The sequence below is a fragment of the Sebastes umbrosus genome, chromosome 5 (assembly GCF_015220745.1).
Source record: "Sebastes umbrosus isolate fSebUmb1 chromosome 5, fSebUmb1.pri, whole genome shotgun sequence".
Classification (NCBI taxonomy): domain Eukaryota; kingdom Metazoa; phylum Chordata; class Actinopteri; order Perciformes; family Sebastidae; genus Sebastes; species Sebastes umbrosus.
Window position 1 is genome coordinate 15,806,844 of NC_051273.1, and position 25,138 is coordinate 15,831,981.

General features: G+C 39.9%; 1 protein-coding gene across 7 annotated transcripts in view; it reads right to left on the bottom strand.

The window, feature by feature from the left end:
* The window catches only part of xpr1a (xenotropic and polytropic retrovirus receptor 1a), an 88,450-nt gene that overhangs the window by 20,282 nt on the left and 43,030 nt on the right, over positions 1-25,138 (bottom strand). For all 7 annotated transcript variants that reach the window (XR_005206916.1, XR_005206914.1, XR_005206915.1 and 4 more), the window contains exons 4-9: positions 7,894-7,995; positions 3,065-3,285; positions 2,704-2,853; positions 2,532-2,615; positions 484-565; positions 57-244 (exon numbers count right to left, since the gene is read on the bottom strand). Coding sequence is in view for 4 of the 7 variants with exons in the window: in XM_037769766.1 (XP_037625694.1) it covers positions 57-244; positions 484-565; positions 2,532-2,615; positions 2,704-2,853; positions 3,065-3,285; positions 7,894-7,995 (827 nt within the window). In the remaining 3 variants the exon portion in view is untranslated. The remainder of the gene's footprint in view (positions 1-56; positions 245-483; positions 566-2,531; positions 2,616-2,703; positions 2,854-3,064; positions 3,286-7,893; positions 7,996-25,138) is intronic.

Sequence of the window (25,138 nt, forward strand, 5' to 3'; positions counted from 1 at the left end):
TATTTTTCTCATTAAGAAACAAAAATAATCGTTTCCATTTGTTTCCCCATTCTGACCTCAAACAGGTGTTGGTGTGAGAGGTTGTTTCGGGGGTTTATCTCGAAGATGAGGACGTGGTTGACTCCGGCCTGTCTCCATCCGTAAGTGTTGATACCCAACAGGAAGAGGAACTGGATCAGCAGGAAACCACCCCGATAGATCCGCACCAGTGGCCACACGTTCTCCAAGCGGATGAACACAGCACCTGATAAAAACATAGTGGATTTTTTTTCAGATTTTTAAAGATAAAATATAAAACCTTTGACTGTCTGCTTGATAACAAATCTGAAGCGAAAACAACCATAAAAATCTGCCAATCATGCGCACTATTAATCTTAAGCAATCTACTAAAACTGCCAGTTATCTTACAGCGACACATTACAAATTGTGCAGGACTCAACAGGATATGAAAAATGTATGAATCCGGATGTAAATGTGACTTACCAGTGAGAACAAAGGCGATGGCAAGAATGATAAAGAAGCCGCAGTAGAGTCCCACACGAAAGGTTGTCCAGGCCAAAGCAGGCTGAACCAGGCAGACAAGAATACAGAAAGGAAATTATTAAAATGTTCATAATATTAATTAAATGTCTTATTGATAGCATTTTTATTTAGATGAATATTCAAAAAAAAAAAAAAAGGTGTGTCTTTTCCTGGAAAATGTTATTGTGATTGTGAGTTAATTATTCCAAAATTAATGTTTTCTTCTCTCTGTGGAAAATATCTGATGTTTGGTTCCCACTTGTGAGCCAATAGTAAAATGACGCCGGTACCACGTGATATCTCTGGGTCTTGAGTTTGTGAGGAAAAAAACTGATAAATTGCTGAGATTGACGGTATGTGCCTGGCAACAACTTGTTGTGAAGTGAATGCAATGAAATGGGGGAGGGAGAATGCAACATCTAGTGGCTGAATGTTATCAATTGTACCTTTAATAAGACACCTAACTGCTGTATTATATACAGTATATACATATTAATAAGCTCACAGATACTGTTAATGTATATAGATTCCAATAATTTTCTATGCAACTAAAACTTATTGAATGTGTCTCCAGGTAAAGCTCTGATTCCTTTTACATGCTTGAATATATTTATTATACACGTAGCTGCAAGGGAAATGGAGAGATCAATAGTCACATAGCACAATTCAAGTCAGACATGACAGTAATTAATGCATTAATAACAGTAGATATAACATAGGGGGGTAAAGTGCCACTAGCCTCGATTATTTCTGAAAGATATCCTGTTCAACAATGGAAAGGCACTTATAAAATCAATACTAAAGGCTCTCATGGTTTCTCTCTGTATGTTTCTTCCCATCTTCCTCCCGCTCTCCATTTCCCTCATAACAAACCTCTCACCTTTTGTTTTTAACCTTTATTCATCTTAACCAACATTACAGTAAAATGACTGCAAAGATTATTCTTGCTGGGATATTCTCAGGCACGGACACCACATTTGTATCCAGGTCATTTATTACTGTAGCGTAGGGGGTTATTTCTTTGGGGGGGACTTATGAGACTGAAAAATATGACACTCATTTATTTTGTCTATTGTTTTAGTTATTTTAGTTTGCAGCCTCCCTGCCTAATTTGAAAATAAATCAAACGACACAAACTGAAGATGAAAAATGGTTGATATTATTGAACTGCCACTCTTCTGCATTTTTAAAAAGGCATTAGTTTGCTTGAGAGGTAACAAGTCCAAATGTTTGAGATAGGGCTGTTGCAATAACCGTACAATTGCAATACCGCAATATTGACATGCCAACCGCAGGTTGTTCACGTTATTCTTTTTTAAATTCTTTGCAATGGGAATGTCGCATTTTTACACTTACGCTACAAACGTCAGCAGCGTGACGAGGTGCTGAGCGTCTATGCTGCACTGAACGCGGCATATTTGGTGTTTTTTTTCTGGCTGCCGAGAGTTGAAAATTGTTCACCTTTGGGTAAAACTCCACAAATACCAACCGTCACATCCTACATGTAGGCTACATGTGCTGCACAACAACAATGGAGGAGAAATTAATAAACATAGACCGACGGGACCGTCCTTTCTCCTGACGTGCTTCAGTCTTCCCTTCATCCAGAGCAAGTACTATACCGTGTGCCAATATTTTGATATTCTGTATCATAGCAACCAGACGCAACTAAAGTGCAGCTGAAAAAAACGCTGCACCTCATTGCCCAACTGTGTTCTGCATTAACAATTAACAAGTATTTAATTTGTTTTAAAAATGTCATCTTTGTCATGTAAAAAGCAACAATACACCTAATAATAGCCTAACAAAAAATCTTATCTATACAGCACTAAAATCAGGCTAAAAAAATAAATTTGCAAAACAAGTTGCAATAATACTGCATATTGCGCTGTTGAGCCAATCATTCAGGAGAAATTCCTTGGTGATAATAATGACAATCCTAGTTTGAGAGGCACAAATTAGGCTCCTATCATGAAGTGATTTCCAGTGTAACCAGTTGTACTTCTGACCTGAGCTGCCCCCAGTGGAGGAACTCTCAACCTCTTCATGGCCTTCTGACGATCTCCTCCCTCCAGCTCTGTGGTGACGATGGTCTATACAGATACACACAAACAACAAACAATGATTACATTTTTGAATTACAGTGTGCATGTGTGTGTTTGTGTATATGCGAGCAGGCACCTCTGTCTCGGAGATGAGCTGTGTGATCTTTTTGCAGGTGTAGAAAGGGGCCACCTCCACGTGAGCCACACGCCAGTCGGCCCCGCGAGGAGTATCCAGGATCTTGTCATGCTTCTTCAGGATTTTACGGAAACCAGTGAAGTTCAGGTTCTGTGGACGGCAACGAGGAGACAACGGTTACATACCAAACAGATTGGAGGGTTTATCTATAAAAAAAAAAAATGCTGCAGGAAACATGAGGTGCCAAAACACACATTTATTTATATGCTAATGTTAGCGCTTATTTCTCTAAAGATTGCTTCCTTCCTTATTTATAGTACAGAACTTTTGAATGCAGGTGTGTCTGCGTAATGATACCTACCTGGTAGTTCTGAAGCAGGATGAGGCTGAGGTAGAACTCGCTGAAGGCTAGCTTCAGGTCCTTGATGTTGTGGTGTTTGCAGCGCTCCTCCTGCGACAGGTGGAACATCGTCTTGCGCCTCCGCAGGCCAGGCGGAGCATTGCTCTCGCGCTGAGCGTCCAATGAAGACTGCAGCTCATTTTGCAGCGTGGCAGAACGTCTCTGGGCTTCAGCAAGCTTTTCTACAGATGGGAAGACAAGAACATCATTTAAAAGAGGCTTTCATATGGCCTTTGATTGCTTATTATTGTGGTGCTTACACTGCACCACATTCATGTATTTTCTAATGCACATATCCACATGTGGAAGTTTTGCAGAACAACTGAACCCACTAGTCTTACTCAGTAGTTATATTCTATGTAATCTGACCTGATAACTTCATTCCGAGTCCTGTTCTACTATGTGTTGTTGGTTTTGATGAATTAAAGTCAATTTGATTCACTATTACTGCCTTAAAAGTACACAAAACATAACAAAAATGAGGGTTATTAATTAATATCATCAAACAGAATTAATAAGCAGAGTTAATACTGTTATGCAAAGAGTTCTTCACTCTGTTAGACATGTTTTGGTAATATAACCAATATGCCTGAGGGAGAGAAGAAAGAAGACCCTTCAGTTTGGCTTTTGTTTGACAGACTACTGGTAAGAAACGTCCACTAGCTGCTTCTTCTTCTTGGTAGAGGACCGGACTCAATAATGAGCATTACAGAGAAGGTGACAACTAAAAAACACAACTTTTTTATACACCCTGTCTCCTCTGCTCTCCTGCTGTCTGTTCCAGGAAGCAGCAGCATGGAGACCATTAGGCTGAGCTGACATGTAAATGCTGCAGAGGGAGGAACCATTATATGGGTCAGAGATAGGTTAATATACCCAGAGAGAAAGGGAGGGAGAGGGGGAAGGAGTCACAGAGGGCCTAGGCAGTAACCTGCATTTTATTAAGTTCTCTTGCATTTCTACCTGCTTTTCTGACACAGATAACAGATGATAATAATACATATGATTTATATAGCACACTTTAAAATACAGCGAAATCTAAAAGTGCCTCATACACAGGGTAAAACAATTAAAGTACAAAATTAAAACAAATCAATTTAATCAAAAGATGCAATGCAATTATAAGGGTTCAAATAAAATTACACACAAAATAAAAATGTATAGACCTAAGTTTAAGTTTTAAATTTAAGTTCAAGTCTATTAGTCCTCATTCTACTAGAGCTTCTTCTTCTCCTTTTTTTGACCAATCAAAAATCATACAAGGTTCAGTCACTGAACAATGAAGGCCACGCCTTTACTTTCTCACCTCCCTTCAGATTTTATGAATAATCTGCTAAAAACAGGAGTACAGACTTGTTGGCAGTTTCCATGAAGAGGAAAGAAGAAAGAAGAACTACCATTGAGTTGCTAATTCCATTCGGCCATTAGTCTCTGAACTTAGCAACAAGAAACCTCACAGTCACACAGACTAAGACAAGTAGTTTTTACTAATGAAATCAAATTTGTCATTTCATACAGGCAACACAGCCAGTTTGTGACCAAGAAGAGTCAGCTGAGTGTGTTTAGTCAGTGTGATTTTAAGCACATGCATCCTCCTTGATGTATTTTTAGATTATATTTGTACTAGTTAACCAGCTTAATTGTAAAGCTATTGTAGTGTGTTTACTTCTTGTTTTGAGAGTCATGCATACCCCTGCTGTGACTTCCAAGTTCTTCCAGCTGGTGTGGAAACCATTAAATAAACAGACCTGGAGTTACAATAAGAACACTGATATCTACTTGCAGTGTTGTTTGTGACAGCAGTCTGATAACACACCAAAAGTGATTTGGTTTCAAGCATACTGCCAGCCTGAGCTGAGGCTCCCATAGCTGCTCCTCTCGGTCCTAAACTGGGGAAAAGCAGCAGTGATGATGTGGGCTCACAGGTGACTTTCATGCTTTGTTGCTTCAACAACACACCCACCCACACATTCTCCAGATATCACACTACCTTCCTCAAAGGGAATGCTTCTTTGACATCTAAATTCACAGTAATCCCTCTACTCGACTCGTACAGTCTGTCACAGCAATGCCTGGATGAACACATGACAACAGCAGGAGGCGTGGGAAAGTCAAGACCTGGGATAAGGAGCTTTAGATTAAATCTGAGGATTGCAGTGGCACTTCACAACAGAGGACATGGCTGGACAGTTCATGTGTGTGGGGCTAATGGACCTTAAACAGACAGGTGTTGGTGGTTCAGGTTTCCACTGGTATGGGCTTTAGTGGAGGAGTTCAAAGAACCTGTTGTTCCTCCTCCGCTTTCAAGATGAGAGGATATTCTATTTGAACAGCAAAAATATGTTTTTGATGTGCGTTTAACCCATCAAAATGAAAGTGTTGCCCAACAGGATGGATTTCGGCGCAATGCAGCAGAATGGCTTTGAGAGGTCAGGGACCCCTTTCAGAGGGTGATACAGAGGGAAAGAGCGATGTGGAGGCAAGTGTCTTATGTAAAGTCAGCACACGATTTATCTCCATCCATCCGCCGGCTCTCTTTCTCACAACCTATCCAGCTATTTCAAACTGCTACACACTATACACACACAGTAACTGGCATGAGATAAAGCTGTGTGTGGAGGATCAACAAGACGCCCAAGAGCAGGAAGGAGACGCTGATGTTTTCATACACAACATTTAACCAACCTCCCAGCTTCGGTCTACTGAAGAGAGGGTGACTCACTGACTGTTATACTGATGTGATTTGACTCTGTCAGCAGACTTACACATGTCACATGCAGCTCTGAGAACATCTGAAATGACAACTAAGTGTTTGTTTTGTTCTATTCCTTATTTTGTTTTATTCATATAGACAGACACGAACATAAAAAATCAAAAGCCTCGCAACTCTGATGACTATTTTGATGTTGGATTAGCAAAAAGGTTTTATAGAGTGCTGTAGGGAGAACATATTTTTGTAAGCCAGTCCGGAAGTTATCATCACAGCGGTTCCCTCGACAAAAAGCCAACGGGATTTTTCCATCGGATTTTGTATTATTGCAGAAAATAAACTCTGTGGCAAAACAAACGTTTATGATACTTGCACGTTTTGTTCAGCAAGATAATCTCCACGAATGAACACCACTTTTATGATTTTTGAAGTGTGAATGCAATCGCCAGAAGTAAAAAAAAACTAACATTAGGATATATACACAACCGCACCACGGTTGCATAAGCGTGAGTATACACAACAAGGATGTAAAGGCAAACGAGTCGGTGTGATGACGTTTAGAAGTCTCATTTGGCCACTTGTTAGCAACCGCCTTTTCAAAGACACGTAAAAGCTTCAAAATTCACAAGTGGGGTATTTATTGATGTATTTTATGCCGTAGAACAAAACATTAAAACCTCTTAAGCTTGTGTTAACCACAGACCTTATTTCAGGCATCTAAATAAAAACCCATTTAAAAAAAAACAAAACATTGACTTCCAGACGAGGGAACCGGAAGTGCTAAATGCTAACTTTAGGTTTTAGGACTCATTCCTGCAGCACTCTATTTGACATCATATTAGCGAACCCTCATCTATTCATATATAATATAATTATAAGCAGATATAAGTGTATATTTAATGTATTTTACAACAACTATGATTCGTCTTGTGGGCATCCATAAGGTGAGGCTGCTGTATAAACAGATAATGAATGACAAATACTGTCCATTAATAAACACTTAAAATGTCCTTATATGTTTACAAATACATTATAGTATGTTATAAGCCATTTTATGTTTATATACCGCTAAATATAATGTTCTGTCCTATGCAGAGGAACTATTGTGTCATTATCTGCAACAGAAAATGGATCAGGATAATATAAGACAAGTTAACAAGACATGTCCTCTACAGCAGCTAACAGTAAGCTTATGGCATATGACACTAATCAAGACGTACACAAAGAAAACAACAATTTGAGGATCAAAGTTTCTTCAGTAAATCAACCTCCTGCCAACAAAATCTGCAATGATTTACAGTATATCTTGTTAGTTGCTGCTCTTGCCATCCATCTGCCAGTTATGTCCCATCATTATGAGCTGGAACAATCCTGCCATTCAACCTCGGCCTTCAGCCGACCTGTAGTATCCCAAACAGCCTCTAGAGGAAGTACTATCTGTCTTCAGATACCTCCCACTTCCCCCTGAGCTGAAGTTTGAGACCAGAAGGCAACGTCCTGGTACCAGAATACCAGAAATATATTATGGCCTCCGTCTCAGGTTACTGCACACGGTACACACATACTCCCCTTCTCCCTGAAATATACACAGGCAGGCCTGCTCGCCTGAACACAACAACCACTGGCTACTTCAATCAAATGACCAAGATTAGACGCACTTGGCACTGAAACAGGCAGCTTAGCACAGAGGAAGTAAAATGTGCAAAACATTGTGCACCAACTAAAATATCTAAAACAATGATACGTGATGGCAGCTGATACATATACCCGTCTTTACATCATGGTTTATAAGATATTACACAACATGTGAAACTGGTGAGTCAATAACAAGTTAATGTAAGATGCGATCCAGAGTTTATTTGACGATGAAGAAGACATTGTTGCAGAGCAGAACGGTGGTGATATTGCTTCATATTGGTACAGATGATTCATTAACAAAGTCAATTCAACATTTCCTCTAACTACCAGCCCAATAATCACACTTAAACTGTTATTTGATCTGAAACTGCTTTCCTAATTTGACTTTGATTTCACACACACTAAGCATCAATCATTGATGTAAATGAAGTTAAATAAGTACCTGAATAGAATGTGTTGATTTTCAGGAGCTCCTTCTCGCAGGTCTGGAAAAACCTCTCCTCAAACTTGGCGTAGTATCTCTTCACTGTGTCTTCATCTGTGACTGGAGAAAAATAAGGAGAGACAAAAAATGGTGATTAGCTGCTTGCTGAAGGCCACAAATTTGTAAATATATACAGCAGCACTGTTGCACTTTTATAATCTCGACCCACGGAAGGGTTTTTGATTATGTTGCTCATTTTTGGTGATTCCCATTTGTTACACATGCTCACAACTCATAGCTGATAAGCAATGACAAAGTGCAGTATTTATTTTGGTGAGCAGCACTGAAAGATGAAGCCATGTCTAGACTTTCTCTAAAAGATGGTAACAAGAACAGTGAAAATACAGCAGAACACAAAACTGGAGGACCAAAGCAATTGATGAGTGATGAGGTTATAGACTCCAAAATTACCCACATGTACCCAATTGATCTCTCATGTTTCTCCAAAAGTTGATTCTGTTTCTACTTTTCCCCAGCTGGCCGTTTTTTTCAGCTCCCCAGATCTGGTGTGAATGCAGCCTGAGTCTTCTCAAAATATTGGCTTACTTTCAAAGAAAAATGCATCTAGGTAAATTTACTGTAGCTTAGTGCAGAACTAAATTCAATTTTCAATCGTGAGTGAAGGCCTTTGCCTTACTGCTAAATACCTGAAATAACTTACATGTAGTTAAATTGGTAGTTGAATGGGAAAAGTCATCATCTGTCTGAGTGAAGGAGTAGCTTGTTACAGTATTCAAGTGTTTAAATCCATAACTATACAATAAAAACTTTAAAAAAAAACAACTTTACTACCAAAAACAATTCTCATAACTTAAATGATGTTGCCTATTATCAGATAACACTGTCACCAATTACTACAGTGAACTACAGGGATACACAGCTGCTTATTTTGGTGTCTATGTTTTCATGACCTACTAGGTATCCAACTCAGCCAAGCCTCCAAAAACCCATCCCTGTAGTTTTGTCTGTACTGAGACATCCATACAGAGTTATAATTCAATCAACAGCTTCCTTCCGTCTCACTTCAGTCTGACAAAACCCTGCATGTCTTTTTCAGGACCGGCCAATTCAATCAGCATTGATGCTCTGTCTCAAATAATCCTCTTCCTCATTCACAACAGGCTACCTGACACCTGACAGAGTTTAAAACGTGGCCTTTGGCCAGTTACCTGCCAAGCCCACATACACACACACACACATGATAAATCTGTGTCATGTTCACACATATACTAAACAGTTAAAAACAGTGGCTCTTTACCCGTATGAATCTTAACCTTACATTAGGCCAAAGCAACAACAAGATGTGACAACCAGATCTGATAGATTAGTTTCCCATCATTTACTTATTAAATATCAAACAATAATTCATCTACTGCGTGCTTCACATATTCTTTCCATAAACAGTTGACCTTCTCATCACTCAGACGGTATGTCACCGGTATCTAAATGTCAAACAAAGACCTTCATTCCAAGTAGAATAAAGAAATATGTGGGTTTAGTTGGATCAAGGAGATGTAGACTCGGACCCAATAGTGATACCACATCGTAAACATTTGCTATTCTATAAAGTGAGGCTTGGCTGCAACTGGTAGATGGAGAGGCTTTCTATTCAACACAATAATAAGAAAGAGACGCCCCAGGCAGCAGCCTGTCAATACCACTGCTCTAGTCACACACAAACACTCGCACAGATCTGCAGCAGGGTCGTACAAGCCTGTGATGAAAAGGTGAAAAAATGTTCAACAGCAGCTTTAAAGTCCAACAGCTTTACAAGGAACATAAATGAGAAACTGCCTCCACACCAGTGAAGATAATCAATTATAAGTTAATTAAACCACGGTGAAAACACTCTACAGCCCAAAGTATACTGTACAAGGACAAAGCCTGGGGAGCATAAGGAAAATTTCCTACAGATGTTATGAGACCTGCTGCATAATACCCTTCACTCTATGTTAGCCAGAGTATGAGTTTATCAAAGTAGAGCTCATTAAACATCCAAAACAAGATCATTACAGTAAAGGCAACTGAAAAATGGGACAGCATTATAGTAGTAGTTTGTAAACAACAACAAACTTCCACTTAGCATCAACAGTGACTTCTAATAGAGAGAGAACAAGGAAACTCTTGTAGTACACGGATAATGGCAGAGTCAGTGATAAGGAGGGGCAAGGAGAGGAAAAAATAAAAAAGATGTATTTACCATACTACATAGAGTGCAAGAGAAGAGGATAAGAATGAAGGAGGGAGATGAAAGGAGGAGGAGAAGATGAAGCTGCCGCAAGAGGAGGTGAAAGAAATGTATATTACTGACAATAAAGAGAGAGAGAGAGACAGAAAAGGAAGCAGATGGTTTCCAATCTGCCTCACACTTCTACACAATTGCACAGTTCAGCTGCAGTCACAACTCTTTGAGCCCTACATGATGCAGAGCTCAGCCACCTCAGCAGCTGCCAGCTGACGGGCCGCTGCAGACGAGTGGATGGATGACTGTTTGGATAGACGGATGCATGCTTGAATTGCTGACCGATCGGCTGGCTAGCAGGTTAGCTGAATGACTGAGAGCCTGGCCAGTCAGTGTGCAATGACAGAATGACTAATGGTCCAACATGCTCCTTTAGTTAGACCTGCAGGCAAGCAGCAGACTGAGCTGCGCTGTAATTCAAAGTAAAAGGTTACACAGCTAATGAACACTTTGTATGAAAGAGCACTGAAGGATAGAGACGCAGAGTAACAGGAGGGAAAAGACGAGGAGCAGCAAGTGAACTGTGGATCATATAACATTTATGTTATGTTTCCTATACATCAAAAATTAGGTTTAAAATAAATCTAATACGTCCAAGAAATTATTGTCAATTAGGCAACAATTTAAAAACCTTCATCTTAATCAGTGGGCAACTCCGGGATCTGAAAAGTGAAGCCAATGCTGAAGTGCCTTAAACTTGCATTCTTTCTAATGGCCAGCAGGGGGCGACTCCTCTGGATGCAAAAAGAAGTCAGATTGTATAGAAGTCTATGAGAAAAAACTTTTCACTTGATTTGTTACCTCAGTACACATTGTAAACATGAGTTTATGGTCTCAATCACTAGTTTCAAGTCTTCTTCAATACAGCATGATGTTCATTATAGTCCCATTTAGAGTCACATAGACCATAAAGCATAATGCTTTAGTGCGTGGCTACATTGTCTGCCTGTGTCTTCGTCTTACAACTTTAACTTTTCAGTTCATAAAAGTTAAATATAACATTTGTGGTTCGGTTGTACTTAGCTCCACCCTCTCTTACCACTTCTGATTGCAAAAACCCAAGATGCCAATGGACAAAAAAACCAAGATGGCAACAACCGAAATGCCATACTCGAGGTTTGAAAACGGCAGTCCACAAACCAATGGGTAACGTCACGGTGACTACGTCCACTTCTTATATACAGTCTATGATCTTAATATGGACTTTTGGGATTCTCTTCCAAAGGGCAGCATCTTAAACTGTGGTGTACCATTTAAACTGTTGAAACAATCTGGACAACCTGATGTCACTTAATCAGGAAAAAAAAAAAAAAAAATGTAACATTTCTTTTTGGAATAGCCATGTGGAATTTGATCCCAAGCCTCCATGTGAGGTCAGGACATTTAAATTGCCTTTTATCAAGAAACATTTCTGTTTTTTACTGTTTTCTAAAATCATTAAAGATCGTCAGTAAAATACATTTACAGAAATGTTTTGGAAGAATAAATGTGTATATATTTTGTGAAACTACCTTCTTACTCACTTGGACGCTGACTAACAGATTGAGCGTGTTGGTGGATGAAAGTGTAGCTGTGAAAGCACTTTGCAGGTATGGAAGGGGTTATGAAATGGCCATGCACCGCCATTCTCTTTGTTTCCTGCTGACCTTGTGCACTACTGAACACATCAGTGGAGGAGTGTATCTGTATTTTCACATATCAGCACATGCACATATCTCTTTTTGTTCATGCATTTATGTGCGTGAGGCGTGTGAAGTGTAAGAAGAAAGGCCACAGTCAGAGCCAGTTCATCTTCACAGCTGTGTTTTACTGAAGCTTTACCAACAGACTCTCTGCTAACATCATCCATTTTATCATCCATGTCCCCTCAACCTGCCACACACTTTACCTTCAAAGAGCATTAACTCAAACGAGCATCATCAACATCTAATTACATAGTCTCAACTCTTTACCTGCCTGATGAACAGTGTAAATGCAATGAAACCTAATTAGAAAAACATTCTGAATTCATGCAGCTACTATGGCATTCACTGTATCTTTAATTTAATCTATGGTGTCAGTGTCCATGTAAATCTGACAGCTTCTCTTTCAGCTACACAGTATGGGTTCTCATTATCACACATCTGTGTGGATGATAACAGAGATGGCTTTCTAGAGTCCAACAGCGCTCACCAGAGGGATTTGAAGGTTGATAAAAGTTTGGACTTCATGGGAAAGGAAGAGCTTTAACAGTGACAGGATAGAAAAGCTTTAGTATTCTTCTAAATCTACAAGTAAATTCAGCCCAAAGAATACATGCAAATGTGAAAAATGAAAATGAAAGTTAATATTAACATTTTTGTTGCCTAAAAATGTCTTATTCAGCGTTCGGTTGTACTTAGCTTCACACCCTCACGTGTCACTTCTGGTTGCAAAAAAACACGATGCCGATGGACAAAAAACAACATGGCAACAGCCAAAAGCCGAACTCGAGGCTTCAAAATGGCAGTCCAACCAATAGGTGACGTCACGGTGATTACGTCCACTTCTTATATACAGTCTACGATAACATCACATTTCAAGATTAATTCTCTCTGTTTTTTTGCCCAGATGAACAACTCCACTGTTAGTGTCCTCCTCAAGGTCTCCAGAGAGGTCGCTGCCTCTACGCTACATACAGACACCAGGACACAGAGGGCCCTTCCAACCTTTTTCCTCCTTTCCTGACATGTTAAAAGGTCTCCTGCAGTCCTGGTTTCCCTGGCATCCAGGATGAGGGAAGCAATAATGCTTCCTTCATCAGCAAATAAACTCTGGACCTTAAACAGAGTCGTGTGTGTGTGTGTGTCTGTGTGTTAGGCCAAGCCAAAGAGATGATGATGGAGCGCCTCGGTAGGGAATAATGGTTCTGTCCCTGTAGGGCTGTGCAGTGATATATACTCCTGCTTTGTGTGTGTGTGTGTGTGTGTCTTTAAACTGTGTGTCTTGGACTTCAGCACTGACGCTTCAAGTGTCAAAAATAAACGCTATTCCCCTCTGCCTCCAGAGAACTAAATAGACCTGTGTGTACAGTACTTGTGAGGACATTCGGTAACTGTGATGTTTATGTACCTGTCCAACCAGGGCTGAGAATTAACAGCAGCTGAAAAACTGCATTTGGGTCAAGGCGACATAAATACTATGTATTGAAGATCTAATTTATTTAAAGCTACAGAAAAATCAATATGCAGTTTGATTAGATTTAGGGACATTTAATGACTCTAAATCACGGTAAGAGCCAGCAGCGGTGAGGTCTACATTTCGTTTTCTCACCCCCAAACTACATGTAGTTATTCGATCAACAGTTTTATTTAGCATTTTAAGATATTATACAAAACAGACATTCAAAAGACAACAATACATAAACAAAAAATCAAAAGAGACAAACAAATTGCACGGGAAGTGGGTGTGTGTGCAAGGACGACACCCTAAGCTTGCAACAGTTTTCCTTTTTTTGTAGGCTGTACATTATTTATACAATACAGCTGCAATGATTAGTCAACTATTTGATTAGTCGGTCGACAGAAAAATAAACAGCAACCATCTTGACATGCAGAAATGGCAGAAAATGCTGTTTTCAGCCTCTCAAATATGGACATTTCCTACTTTTCTCTGTTTTATATCCTATTAAACTGAATATCTTTGGGTTTTGGATTGACAAAACAAGTAATTTAAAGACATCGCCTTGGACTTCGTGAGCCTGGGATGGATATCTTTCTATTTTCTAACATTTTACTGTATAGATCAGACGATTAATCTTGAAAACAATCGGCAGATCAATCAATTATGAAAACAATCACCAGTTGCAGCCCTATTATACAATCCTTCTCAGGTGGGAGCAAGAAGCTAAGGTATAAAAGCTGGTTCGAGAGTACCTCTCGCCCAAACTAGTTGATTAATCAATTATTTTATCAATCTGGTGCTGGTTACAGCTTTAAAGACAAAACATGAGAATTTACAGATTTTGTCCATTTTGAGCTGATTAAATGTGATTTGTCTTTAATTATATATTAGTTAATAATTGTAGATTAATCAACAATGACAGCCAAATCTAATTTTTCAATAAAATGTAAAGCATGATAAAGCTTGATATTGCATATTTTGTCTGACAATTGGTTAAAAAAAAAAAAAGAAGAAAAGAAAAATTCTGAGAATGTTTAAAATTAAACCAGCAAATGTTTGGTATTTTCACTCAATAAATGAAATGTTGATCAGTTCTGTGTCAACCAATCCATTAATCAGCACAGCCATAAAACCTGAGCATTTCTCTTGTGTTTCAGCATCATCAGCACCAACAACTAAACCGCTGGACTGTCTAAACAAGCAGGAGATGCAGGGGTCTCATCACTAGTGTATCAAGGGTACCAAGAGGTTTTGCACTCAAGATAACGAGACATACTTGGGCACAACATGCTATTAGAAGAGTAGATCCAGTGCAGTATAGTGCGCTCATTCACTGTTTTCACTTTTTCAGACAAAGAATTGTGCTGGTAGCTAGAAAAACAACTCTTGACCTACAGTATTCCCAGGGCACCTTGTAGAAGGCAGCCCCCCTCTCTCCGCTAACCCCTTCTTCTGTAGATTGTATAAATAAATGATGAGACAGCTTCCCCAGAACCCGACTACTCTAACCCCCCGAAACCCTTCACACACACACACTCACACATACACACCCCACCCCCAACTTCTTATATTCCCATACAGGCATTCTGCGACGCGACCTCATAAAACCAGAACATAAATCCTTCAAGGAGACCCTCCAATTTGCTGACAGTGAGAGAAAACAACAACCGACACAAACATGTACATATAACTCTGTATGACCTACTTCACAACTCAGAACTGCTTTTGGTTTATCGGAAGTTTGTCGTTATAATACTTTTATCCTATTATTCTTCTTCTCTATCACCTGTTTCATGCTGAAAATCTGTTGCCGTTATGTTGGGAGGGGAGTTCAGATATGATCTGTCATTACACTGGAGAGAGGAGAGAGGACACATTATCCATCTCTTCACTATCCTTTAAAACAAACAGGCTCACACAAGTAGAAACAAGCCCTCACACTCAGAGACACACACAAATTCTGTGTCCCTATTTTCAAGCTCCGTTTATCTCATTTAATGACACCTCACTGCGGGATATAAACTATGTTCGGATAGCATTACAGTCGGGGGAGCTGAGGAGACCATTACATTATGATTGTCGCTGTATTAGTCTCGCTTATCTCTTCCCTCCAAGCACACAGGTGTAAATCACAAATGAAGGGAAAGACAAACTGAGCTATAAAAGAGAATAGGATTGTGCTAATATTAATCTAGAGAGAGAAAAGTGTGCGAGCGCATAAAAACAACTTCCTCTAGTGCCAGGCTTTAAGGAAGGAAACACTACACTAAAACCAGCCAGATAACCCCCCCCCCCCACCCTCCATTCCTCCATCTCGCTTTTTTTTCCCACTTATTCCCATTCGGCCCTCCAGCCACAATTAATTCTACCAATCATCTCTCTCATCGAGGCCAAGGGAGCATTAAGAATGCACACTCACTGGGCTAGACTGCCAGCCAGGGACGACCGGAGGCAGGATGAGGAACTACCGTAGCTCCAAATCCATTGTGTACTATTTATACTGCCAGACTGCAAGCTAAGCAGCTCCAAAAAATATACTACACCGGCGTAGAGCAGTGAAAATGATATGGAGAGAATCACACATTCAACACATTCTGAGAAGTGTTAATATATCGGTCTCGTGCTTTTGTGTGTGTGTGAGGCACATGTGATGGTTTTATTACCAGCAGCCAAGTCAATACATCATGAGAGGGAGAGAGTAAAATCAAGAGGCCAGATGGGGTGTGAGATGATCCAGGGAACTAGACGCATAACACACAACACCCCAAAAACACTGGAGAATGGTATAGAGAGTCAAACTGAGGGAGATAGAGAAAAAATAGAAATAGAAAGTGGGAGAAATACAGGAGAGAAGCAATATAAGGAGATATAAAGAGAGAATATAAGGAGCAATAAAGACAGAAAGCTGGAATGGATGAAAAATAGGTGTTGCATGACAACTCCAAAAACAGTGTTTAAAAGAAAACATATGCTCTCTGCGTAGGTTTAATAGTTAAACATCTTTAAGAGCTTATTACTGAATGGAGAATACAGTCGAAATGCTGCTTTGTTAGATGGAACTACTGTAATTACTGCTGCATATGATAGACTGAATTACTGCAATGTACTGGATATCAATTTCTGAATAGAAACAAATGTGCTTAAATGGCCAGACAACAAGACATTCACCTTCCTGGTAAGACAGCCCGTTCTCATTCTGAAGGCATTAAATAGTGAGGCTTTGTCACGGCCCTCGGTGTTCGGTACCGCCACACAAGGCACCCCTTTTAGCGCAGGTATGAGATGCACTGGGCGTTCCATTATCTACAATGTAAACCCATCTGCAGCAACAGTAAATACTCAGAGAAAGTGCACCAGGAGTGTGGTGACGTAGTTTAAAGAGCGAAAAGACACACACCGGGCTGGCGGATGGTTCCAACAAATTACAAGGCTTTAATCCAGGAGACTGCTGTTCATGTCCTGTACATCACGTTACAATCAGCTGTTCGTTCGTGTCCCATGTTCACAACATTCACTCTACAAATGTAGTAGTTTTAAGCTCAACCGTGTAGTTCTTTCCTAAACCTAACTATAGTGGTTTTGTTGCCTGATACTAAAGTGACGCCAAGGGGCATGACAAAGCGGCGGTATGGGATGAGTTGGGTAAGAAGATTCTTGAACATTTGTGATACACTATTTTAAGTCACCACTAATTAAAAATAAATACAAACACTATACAGCACTTGCTTGGTAAACTGATTACATGACATGAAGAAAGTAAGTATGAGAATTAGAAATGTGTTAAAGATGGAACAAGTATACTAGACAACTCATTGTTACTGTGCACTATTTTGTCATACGTCATGTTGTTTTGTTGTACTAGTTACGTGATTTTTCTGATTGAAAGAATCCAATGGATTCCCAGTACATGAGAAAACATTGCGGCATGCTTTGAAAACGCAGTGATGTAAAGTACTGGGCTGAAGATCTGTCCAAGGTACTGAACTCACACCACACACGGGCTGCAATAGGCATTTTTCACAGATGACATTTTGACATATCCCAGTAGGAAAAGCACAGCTGTAAATAATACAAATGTACTAGGCTCAATTCCTTTTAGCTGCTTCAGTTTCAGGGTCCTGGTATTGGGCATGTTGGCTCACTGTCATGATTTACTGGGACACTTGAAGAGAACAGAGCCATTTTTAGTTATAAATGTAGTGGGAATTTCTGTAATAAATAAAGTCTTCTGAGTTGTATTACCTCATTTGCAAACAGACACAGTCAACCTTCAACAATGTCTCAAGATGAGTGCACGCCTACTCCTAACAGACAGATATTTACACAAAATATTGTGTGGTCACTGTGATTGTAATCCATCATCTCTAATCAAACACTCTACAGCTGGGTCTTAATACAGGGAGTTGTCCTTGATGGTACTGTATGCCTCAAAACAACTTCCCAAGCTAGACCGTCCACTCAGTCAAGGTTAAGGTGTTATCTCTAAAAGCATATGGTCATCAGTGATAAGACAGGATAAACATCAGTTCAAACAAAGGACATGCCTTCAAACAGTACTTTTCTACTGCAGAATGAGTAAAAATCTTATTTTACTGTACTTTTCCTACTATGTTGTTAAAAACAATGCTTGGTGTATTTAATATGGAGTCAGTACGGCAGTTAACGTGGAAGCTCAAGGTATGTGTGTGTAAATGTCTAACAAAATTAGGTATGAGAAAAGCTTGTTTCAGCTCCTTTGTCCAGAAACAGAAAATTACTTTTACCTAAATTAAAGTACCTATATGGCCAAGTACTGTAGGTATAAAAGATGCAGAAAACTTTTCACTGTGTAGCAATTACTTAAGTGACTCCTTAAACAAGACATATATGTTGAGGCAGCGGGCTGATGCGAGTACACTAACAGGCAAAATTTCTGAGAACCACATGAAGTGGGTCATGTTTGTTGTTACACAGGCTTATTGTTTTGTCCATAACATTTCCCATAAAACAGAAAAAAAGAAACAGCGTGTGTATGTGCATGCCTACTAAACTGCTTATAAATGTATGAGAGAACTTTTTACTGTGTAAAATCTGCCCTGTCAGTTACTCTTGCCTTTGCTCAGCATGTTTGTATTAAAGCCCTGATAGTTCCCGTATCCCTTATAAGCCCACATGTACTGTATACATCCCAGATGACTGCAGAACAGAAACACACACATTTGGGGCAGCACAACACAGGAACAAAAATAATTGTGGTGACTCAATTTGGAGTTCAATGGACGGCTAAATGGGCATGGTTGAAAGCACAGAGGACGTTAAAAGGGAATAAGGGAGACGAGGGAAGAAGTTAGATGAGGTGGAATTGGACAGAGAGGAGAAGTAAGACACAAATTCTTCCAATCAAACAAACAGGAAGTCCACAGAAAGCAGTATTATTGACCAGGGGGCTGATGGGAAAGTTAATTACTCCTGCTCTTTAGTCTTCAGAGGGCAATACTTCTCCCTCCCTTCTTCCAGCCTCTTCTTATTTAACTAAGCTGCTGCTGTGAAGCGTTATCTCAGATAGTCAGAGCCAGGGAACGTTTGGCCCAGACCTCTCTCTCTCTCTCTCTCTCTCCTCCCAGCACCACGCAGGGCCTTGAAGATCAGGATAGTCTCTCAGAGAGTCGCGCTGCATCTCTCTATAGGTAGATAGAGCCCGAAGGAAAAGGCAAACTGATAACAGCGTGAATTAAAAGCCGCCTGATTCATCTCATCGGGAGAAATGTTCGCCTGAACTTTTCAGCTTCACTCACGTCTCACAAACTTTGTCAGACATCTTAAGCCCTTTGAGATCCAGAATATTTTGAGTCTGTCAGCGACATCCGCTATGGGGATATTATAAACTAAAATACCGTACATTAAGCCTGTGGTCTGAGCTGCACTGTCTAGTCTGAACAAACTTTGTTTTGATTAGCATGTGTTATATTTCTCATTCAATGCTAGCTTTTTAATGGGATATTTATTGCCAATATCACGTTTCTACAGACACTCTGCCGCGTCTCGGATAATCCAGACTTTATTCCCGTGGCAGCTTTCCTATAGAGGATGTGGACGAGTATCAATGTCTCAGTATGCAAACTCACGCACTGCACAGATCCCTTATTAAACATGAAATGAAGCAAATCTAATCTTAAGAGATCAGGTCTGATTTCATGGAGCCTGTACGGTGAGTGTAAGATGCCTCCGCTGAGAGTCTCCAGTATAGAGTTATACATTTTAACTTAAAATGTAGGCCAACATGTGTATCATTTAATTCAAAACATGGTATAGTGTGTACCATTATATTCCCCCTGTTGTTTGAAAAGCAGTACATCAACAGCAGCCAATTATTTCTTATTTCTGAAGTTTCATTTTTATCTATCAACTAGTGTCGTCACGATACTAGAATTTCTAACTGCAATACAATACCTTGAAAAATAACGGTATTAGATTGACACAACATTGAGGGCATAAAATTTAGCTAAAGATAAATAGCATTGTGTGTGTGTGTCAACTCGCTGTCGGAAAAAACAAAGGGCAGAAAGCGCAGCTGGTACCTGTGTATTGATACTGTGGAAAATGAGTATTGAAACCGCTTCGTATATTCAGTATCTATATGTATCAATACTTCGATATGTTTGACAACACTACCATCAACTCTCTGCAAGACTGTGCAAGTCTTTGTTGTCAGGTACCAAATATAAAATGTAAAATACAACAAATGATCTGAATGAATCGGTACCTTATACAGAACATCCAGCCACAGCAGAATTAATACTGGACATTAATACTGGACTGCTGAATCATTTTATGAAAGTGACTTAAACTTTCACTGTTACACCAAACACAGATCAGCATGACGGAGAAACACATACACACGTCAGACACAGCGGCCGTATTGGTAGTTCCCACCACAACCTACAACCTTACTGTGTTTTTTCTTGGATTTCCTCCATCATCTACCATTATGGAACCAGCATCTTACTCTGGTTACCTGAAGCCTCAAGTGCACTACACATGAAGTACATCCATGTGTTTATGGATTAGAGGATGTCGCCACTTTGATAGTCATCTCCTCTGCAACATCTCCTGCCTGCACTTTAGGATACCTGTCGATAAGATTCAGAAAAATGTAGAGTAAATCCGTTATGTAAGCACGCCGCTGTCCAGCCTAGTGAAGTAAGCGCATTGTAGGTTTCTGTAGGTTCTTGGCATACTATTGAGGTTGGATTTATTCCTATAGACACTAGTGCTGCGTCCAAAATCATAGTATGCAGTATGCACTTCATACCCAATATGTGTACTATTGTTGAACATACTTTTGTGTAAATAAACAGTAGTATGTATCTTTTTGTACACACTGCATAGTAATTTACTTCATCACTACCTGAGAGCCTCCTTGCTGGTTGGATATGCGTAACCATGGTAACCCGTGCCAACCTCATGTGCCCAAATGATGATTTGTGATAATCATAAACTCTGAACTAATTTTAAAAATATATATTACGCCTAGCAAAGTGAAATCTTATACTAGCGCAAAAATTGAAGCGTTATTGATGTTACAGAGCTGTCCTTCAACGTCTGTTATGAACGTTGTCATCACTACCGCATTGCATTGTAGGATATTTATGCCGCCGTAGTGTCCAGCCAAGAACGTATATTGCCAAGAAGTGAAAGTCAGTTGTTCGTTCCATTGCAACATCAGCGTCCAGCAGCAAAGCTACGCTTCCGCCATTTTGGACTGAAAGCGACTACTGGACACCAGTAAAACGTCTGCCTAAAAAGTGCCGTACGAAAGTAAAACAAAATTATTCTATTCTATTGTCATATTCTACCGAAATGGCCTGTGTTGAACATTGAAATATTATAAATATAATAAGCGTTTTCAGTCCAAAATGGCGGCAGCGGCAAAGCGTCTCTTTGCTCCTATACTCCATGATCCAGCGTTTGCACACTGTAATATTTCACCGTAAATAGTATGCAATTCGCGTACTATTGGTTACATAATAAGGTTTCGGACATACTAAAAAAATCTCACATACTGTTTTAGCATAGTAAATAGCACGTTAGTATGGAATTTCGGGGGCAACCTAGGATGGCACTGCAAGAACTTCATAGTGCACACACGCTTACATATGTATGAGCCAGCTGACTGGACAATACAGTATGGCAGCACAGAGCTCGGGGAGGCAACACACCAGGTTGCTCTTAGAAAATCATTCACTGATTCACTGAGCTGGAAAAATGAATATTATATGAAGCAAAACCTAATCAAGAAATTAGGGGAGGTGTGGAAGAGGAAGAAAAGAGTGGAGGAAGGAGATGAGGAGTACCGTAGGAGGAGGAGTAGGATAAATGAGGGAGACACAAGGGAGGCTGGTGGTCTGGTGAGGGATGGAGGGCACTAGGTCTCATCAGCATAGTGTGAATTCACAGCACATGCCCAGTGCCTGAGGGGAATTTGTCTATTTGTGTGACTGTGTGTGTGAGACTGTTTCTGTAAGCATGCATCTTTTACTGTATTGTATGGTTTTGTATTGTAAACTACTTTATTCCAGTGGTTGTTTAACTTAATCTTGAGCGAGGACAAGGGTCAAGTCTTTATCTACGACTTAATGACCATTAAGTACAGATAAAGATAAAGAGTTCTTAAATTTTGTCTTGCTCCACAGCTTTTTCTCTCCACAGTATCACCTATGGAGAATCAAAGTAGAGAAAAGTAAATAAAATGCATTTTCTGATCTCTGTGAATAGATACAGTAGAGAGTCTCCAATCTTTTCTCAAGATCGTAAACTAACAGCTTAACCCCATTAGTCAGGGTTTGTCTACATGGTCATGGCTCATTAAGATAACAATAAGGTTTATGTTCTGCTCTCAGCGTTACGCAAACATGACTGATATTAATCATCATCTAGTCTGTGGGGAAAAAGGAGAATCAGACATGCTTTACTTTGCTGCTGATGTCTCTTTTTACCGCTCTGCTGAAGAGGAAGGGAAGACTGGACTCGCTAATCTCTTGTTTTAGTGACTCTCTCTCTCTCTCTTCATCACTTCTTCCTCAGCTCTTTTTGAGGCAGAATACATGTTTACTTCCTCTCTCACCTCTCTCTAGTCCCTACCCATCTTTCCTCTTCACTGAGCATGTTCAGTTGATCCATATGCAACCAAGTGGAAGGAATAAGGGCGGCATCCTAGACTCACTGCATTCATACGGAAAATATCAGGGCCACGTCTGTACTGGGAGGCCACAGAGGAAACCATCAGGGTCCTGCTTGCAGCTGCATTGCGCTACATGTAGCAGTAACGTAATGTCAGAAGGAGGGGTTGTAAAAATCAAAGAATTTTGTGGATCATCTTTTTTCTTTTTCTTTTTTTTACTTTTCAGCACCTGAATAAGATGATGGAGCAATGCTACAGCCATTTTACATTTCAACATATATTAAACTATAGATACTATCACAACACCCGGGTGACGATTCAATATGTATGTATGTATGTATAAGTATTGCGATTCTACAAATATTGTAATTCTATATTACGATTTATTGCAGTTTTTGTTTACGTTTTTTAACACTAAACCATGGGAAAAAGTTGAAGGGACACTTCAAGGGACTTTTACTTTGGAAAATCTCTAAACTGATCGAGTGAAAATGTTAGATTTTCAGCATATATATAGTCGGGGATGTCCTGAAGTCAAACATATCAGTCATTGTCAGGAATTATGAAGCAATTTGTTTTTATAGCACCGCAGGCAGTCAGAAATGTAGCTATTTTAAGGTACAAATATGGGACTTTTACTTGGGAACATGTTTTGTCTCACTTTGTTTCTCTATTTATGCACAGTTTACTTGGTGACAAGTGGCATTCAATATTAAAGCCTGAACAAGCACGCAATTTCAACAGCAGAGCAGAGTTGCTGTCCTGTAGGTTTTGCATGATGTTACATCATCTACATTGGCTCCATTGTAATCTTGGCCTGCTCCATTGGCCTGCTGTTACATGGGAAACACACACACACACACAGCATGCCGCAAGACAGAGGAGTTCTCTGGTCAATCTGAATGATAAAATGTTAGATAAGATTGGTAATAATATGTGAAGAATTGAACAACAGAATGAGGCACTTGCATTTAAAGTGGAAAATTAAAGTTTGTTGAAAGAACAAAGAAGAAAGGCACTTTATCAATCCCCGAGGGGAAATTAAAGTTTTTCACTGTGTTATAATTACATAGTACATAGTACACACAGGCCCGAAATACACACACATGCACAAACAGGACCTATATACATGCATTAATGGAGGGATGTCAGAGCGAGGGTGCTGCCCCTGACAGGCGCCCCAAGCAGTTGCGGGTTTAGTGCCTTGCTCAAGGGCACCTCGGCAGTGCCCAAGTGGCAAACTTGCATCTCTCCAGCGACCAGTTCACACTCAGTACTTGGTCCATGCGGGGACTTGAACCAGCGACCCTCCAGTTCCCAAGCCAAGTCCCTATGGACTGGGGTAACGATTCAATATATTGCGATGTATTGCGATACTGTTAGCAAGACAATATATTGCAATTTTTTTTAAATTAAATTTAAGGAAAACGGTCATAATATAAAGAACACACCAGAAATGCACCATTTTAGAATAGGCAAAAACAACAAATGTATACTGCATGAAAAAAACTACATATTTTTTGCCCCAAACTACATGTGATTCTCATAAAGTGGGCATGTCTGTAAAGGGGAAACTCGTGGGTACCCATAGAACCCATTTTCGTTCACATATCTAGAGGTCAGAGACCAAGGGACCCCTGTGAAAATCGACATGCCAGTTTTTCCTCGCCAAAGTTTAGCATGCGATTGGAGCGTTCCTTCCTGACAAGCTAGCATGACATGGTTGGTACCAATGGATTCCTTAGGTTTTTCTAGTTTCATATGATTCCAGTATCTTCACTCTAGCTTTAAAACAAGAATAATGGTTAAGCCGACGGCAGGCTGTTGGATTTTTAAGAGGTTAATAAAAAAAGCAATACAGTGTTTTGGAGAATTGATACAGTATCACACAACATAATATCGCGATACTCATGTGTATCGATATTTTCTTACAGCCCTAGAAAACAGACTGATGCTCGCTGCCACCTGATTTGTTGTTCACCTTGAACACTTGACACTGCTGATGGATGGAAGAAGGAAATGAACTGTCTAGCACCCATAATACACTGGAGGACCAGGGCAGACTTAATGAGAAGGGCAGACTCTCCCCAGTAATACAATACAGCCGACAAAAAATATGGCATCAATATAAATAAAAGCTTAGGACAAAAGCAGTGATTGGCAAAAAAGACCAAATTTGGTAAGTTATCAGAAAACAAGAAAAGTAACTGCTGGTTGACCTTGAAATTTAAATGAATATTTAGCGAAATCATATGCTGATTATAGTACCTGCAGTGTAAAATAGTAAAGAAAATCTTTTAGTCAAACATTGGACCTGAAGCCAAAATGGCCCTCTGGAGCAGAGTTGCTTTTTGACGGCTATAATAACACAGCCACTTGGTTGGAAGAAAATTGCTCTTCCATTTCAGCGTCTAGGTGTGTGTGTGTGTGTGCACTATAAATGCACCTACTTGCATGTGTTTGAGTATGTGTGTGTGTGTGTGTCCTGTCCCATTTTTGAGAGCTGGTTGGCTGGGAGTGACATTGTCATTATCGACATCTCTCCCCGCTCCCCTGGATCCTGTAGCCATTAGCAACCAACTCCGGGAGTTGGCCTCTCCTCTGCTGCAGCCAATTGCTTTCACATCACTGTGAGACTGTGTGCGTGCATGCGAATGAGC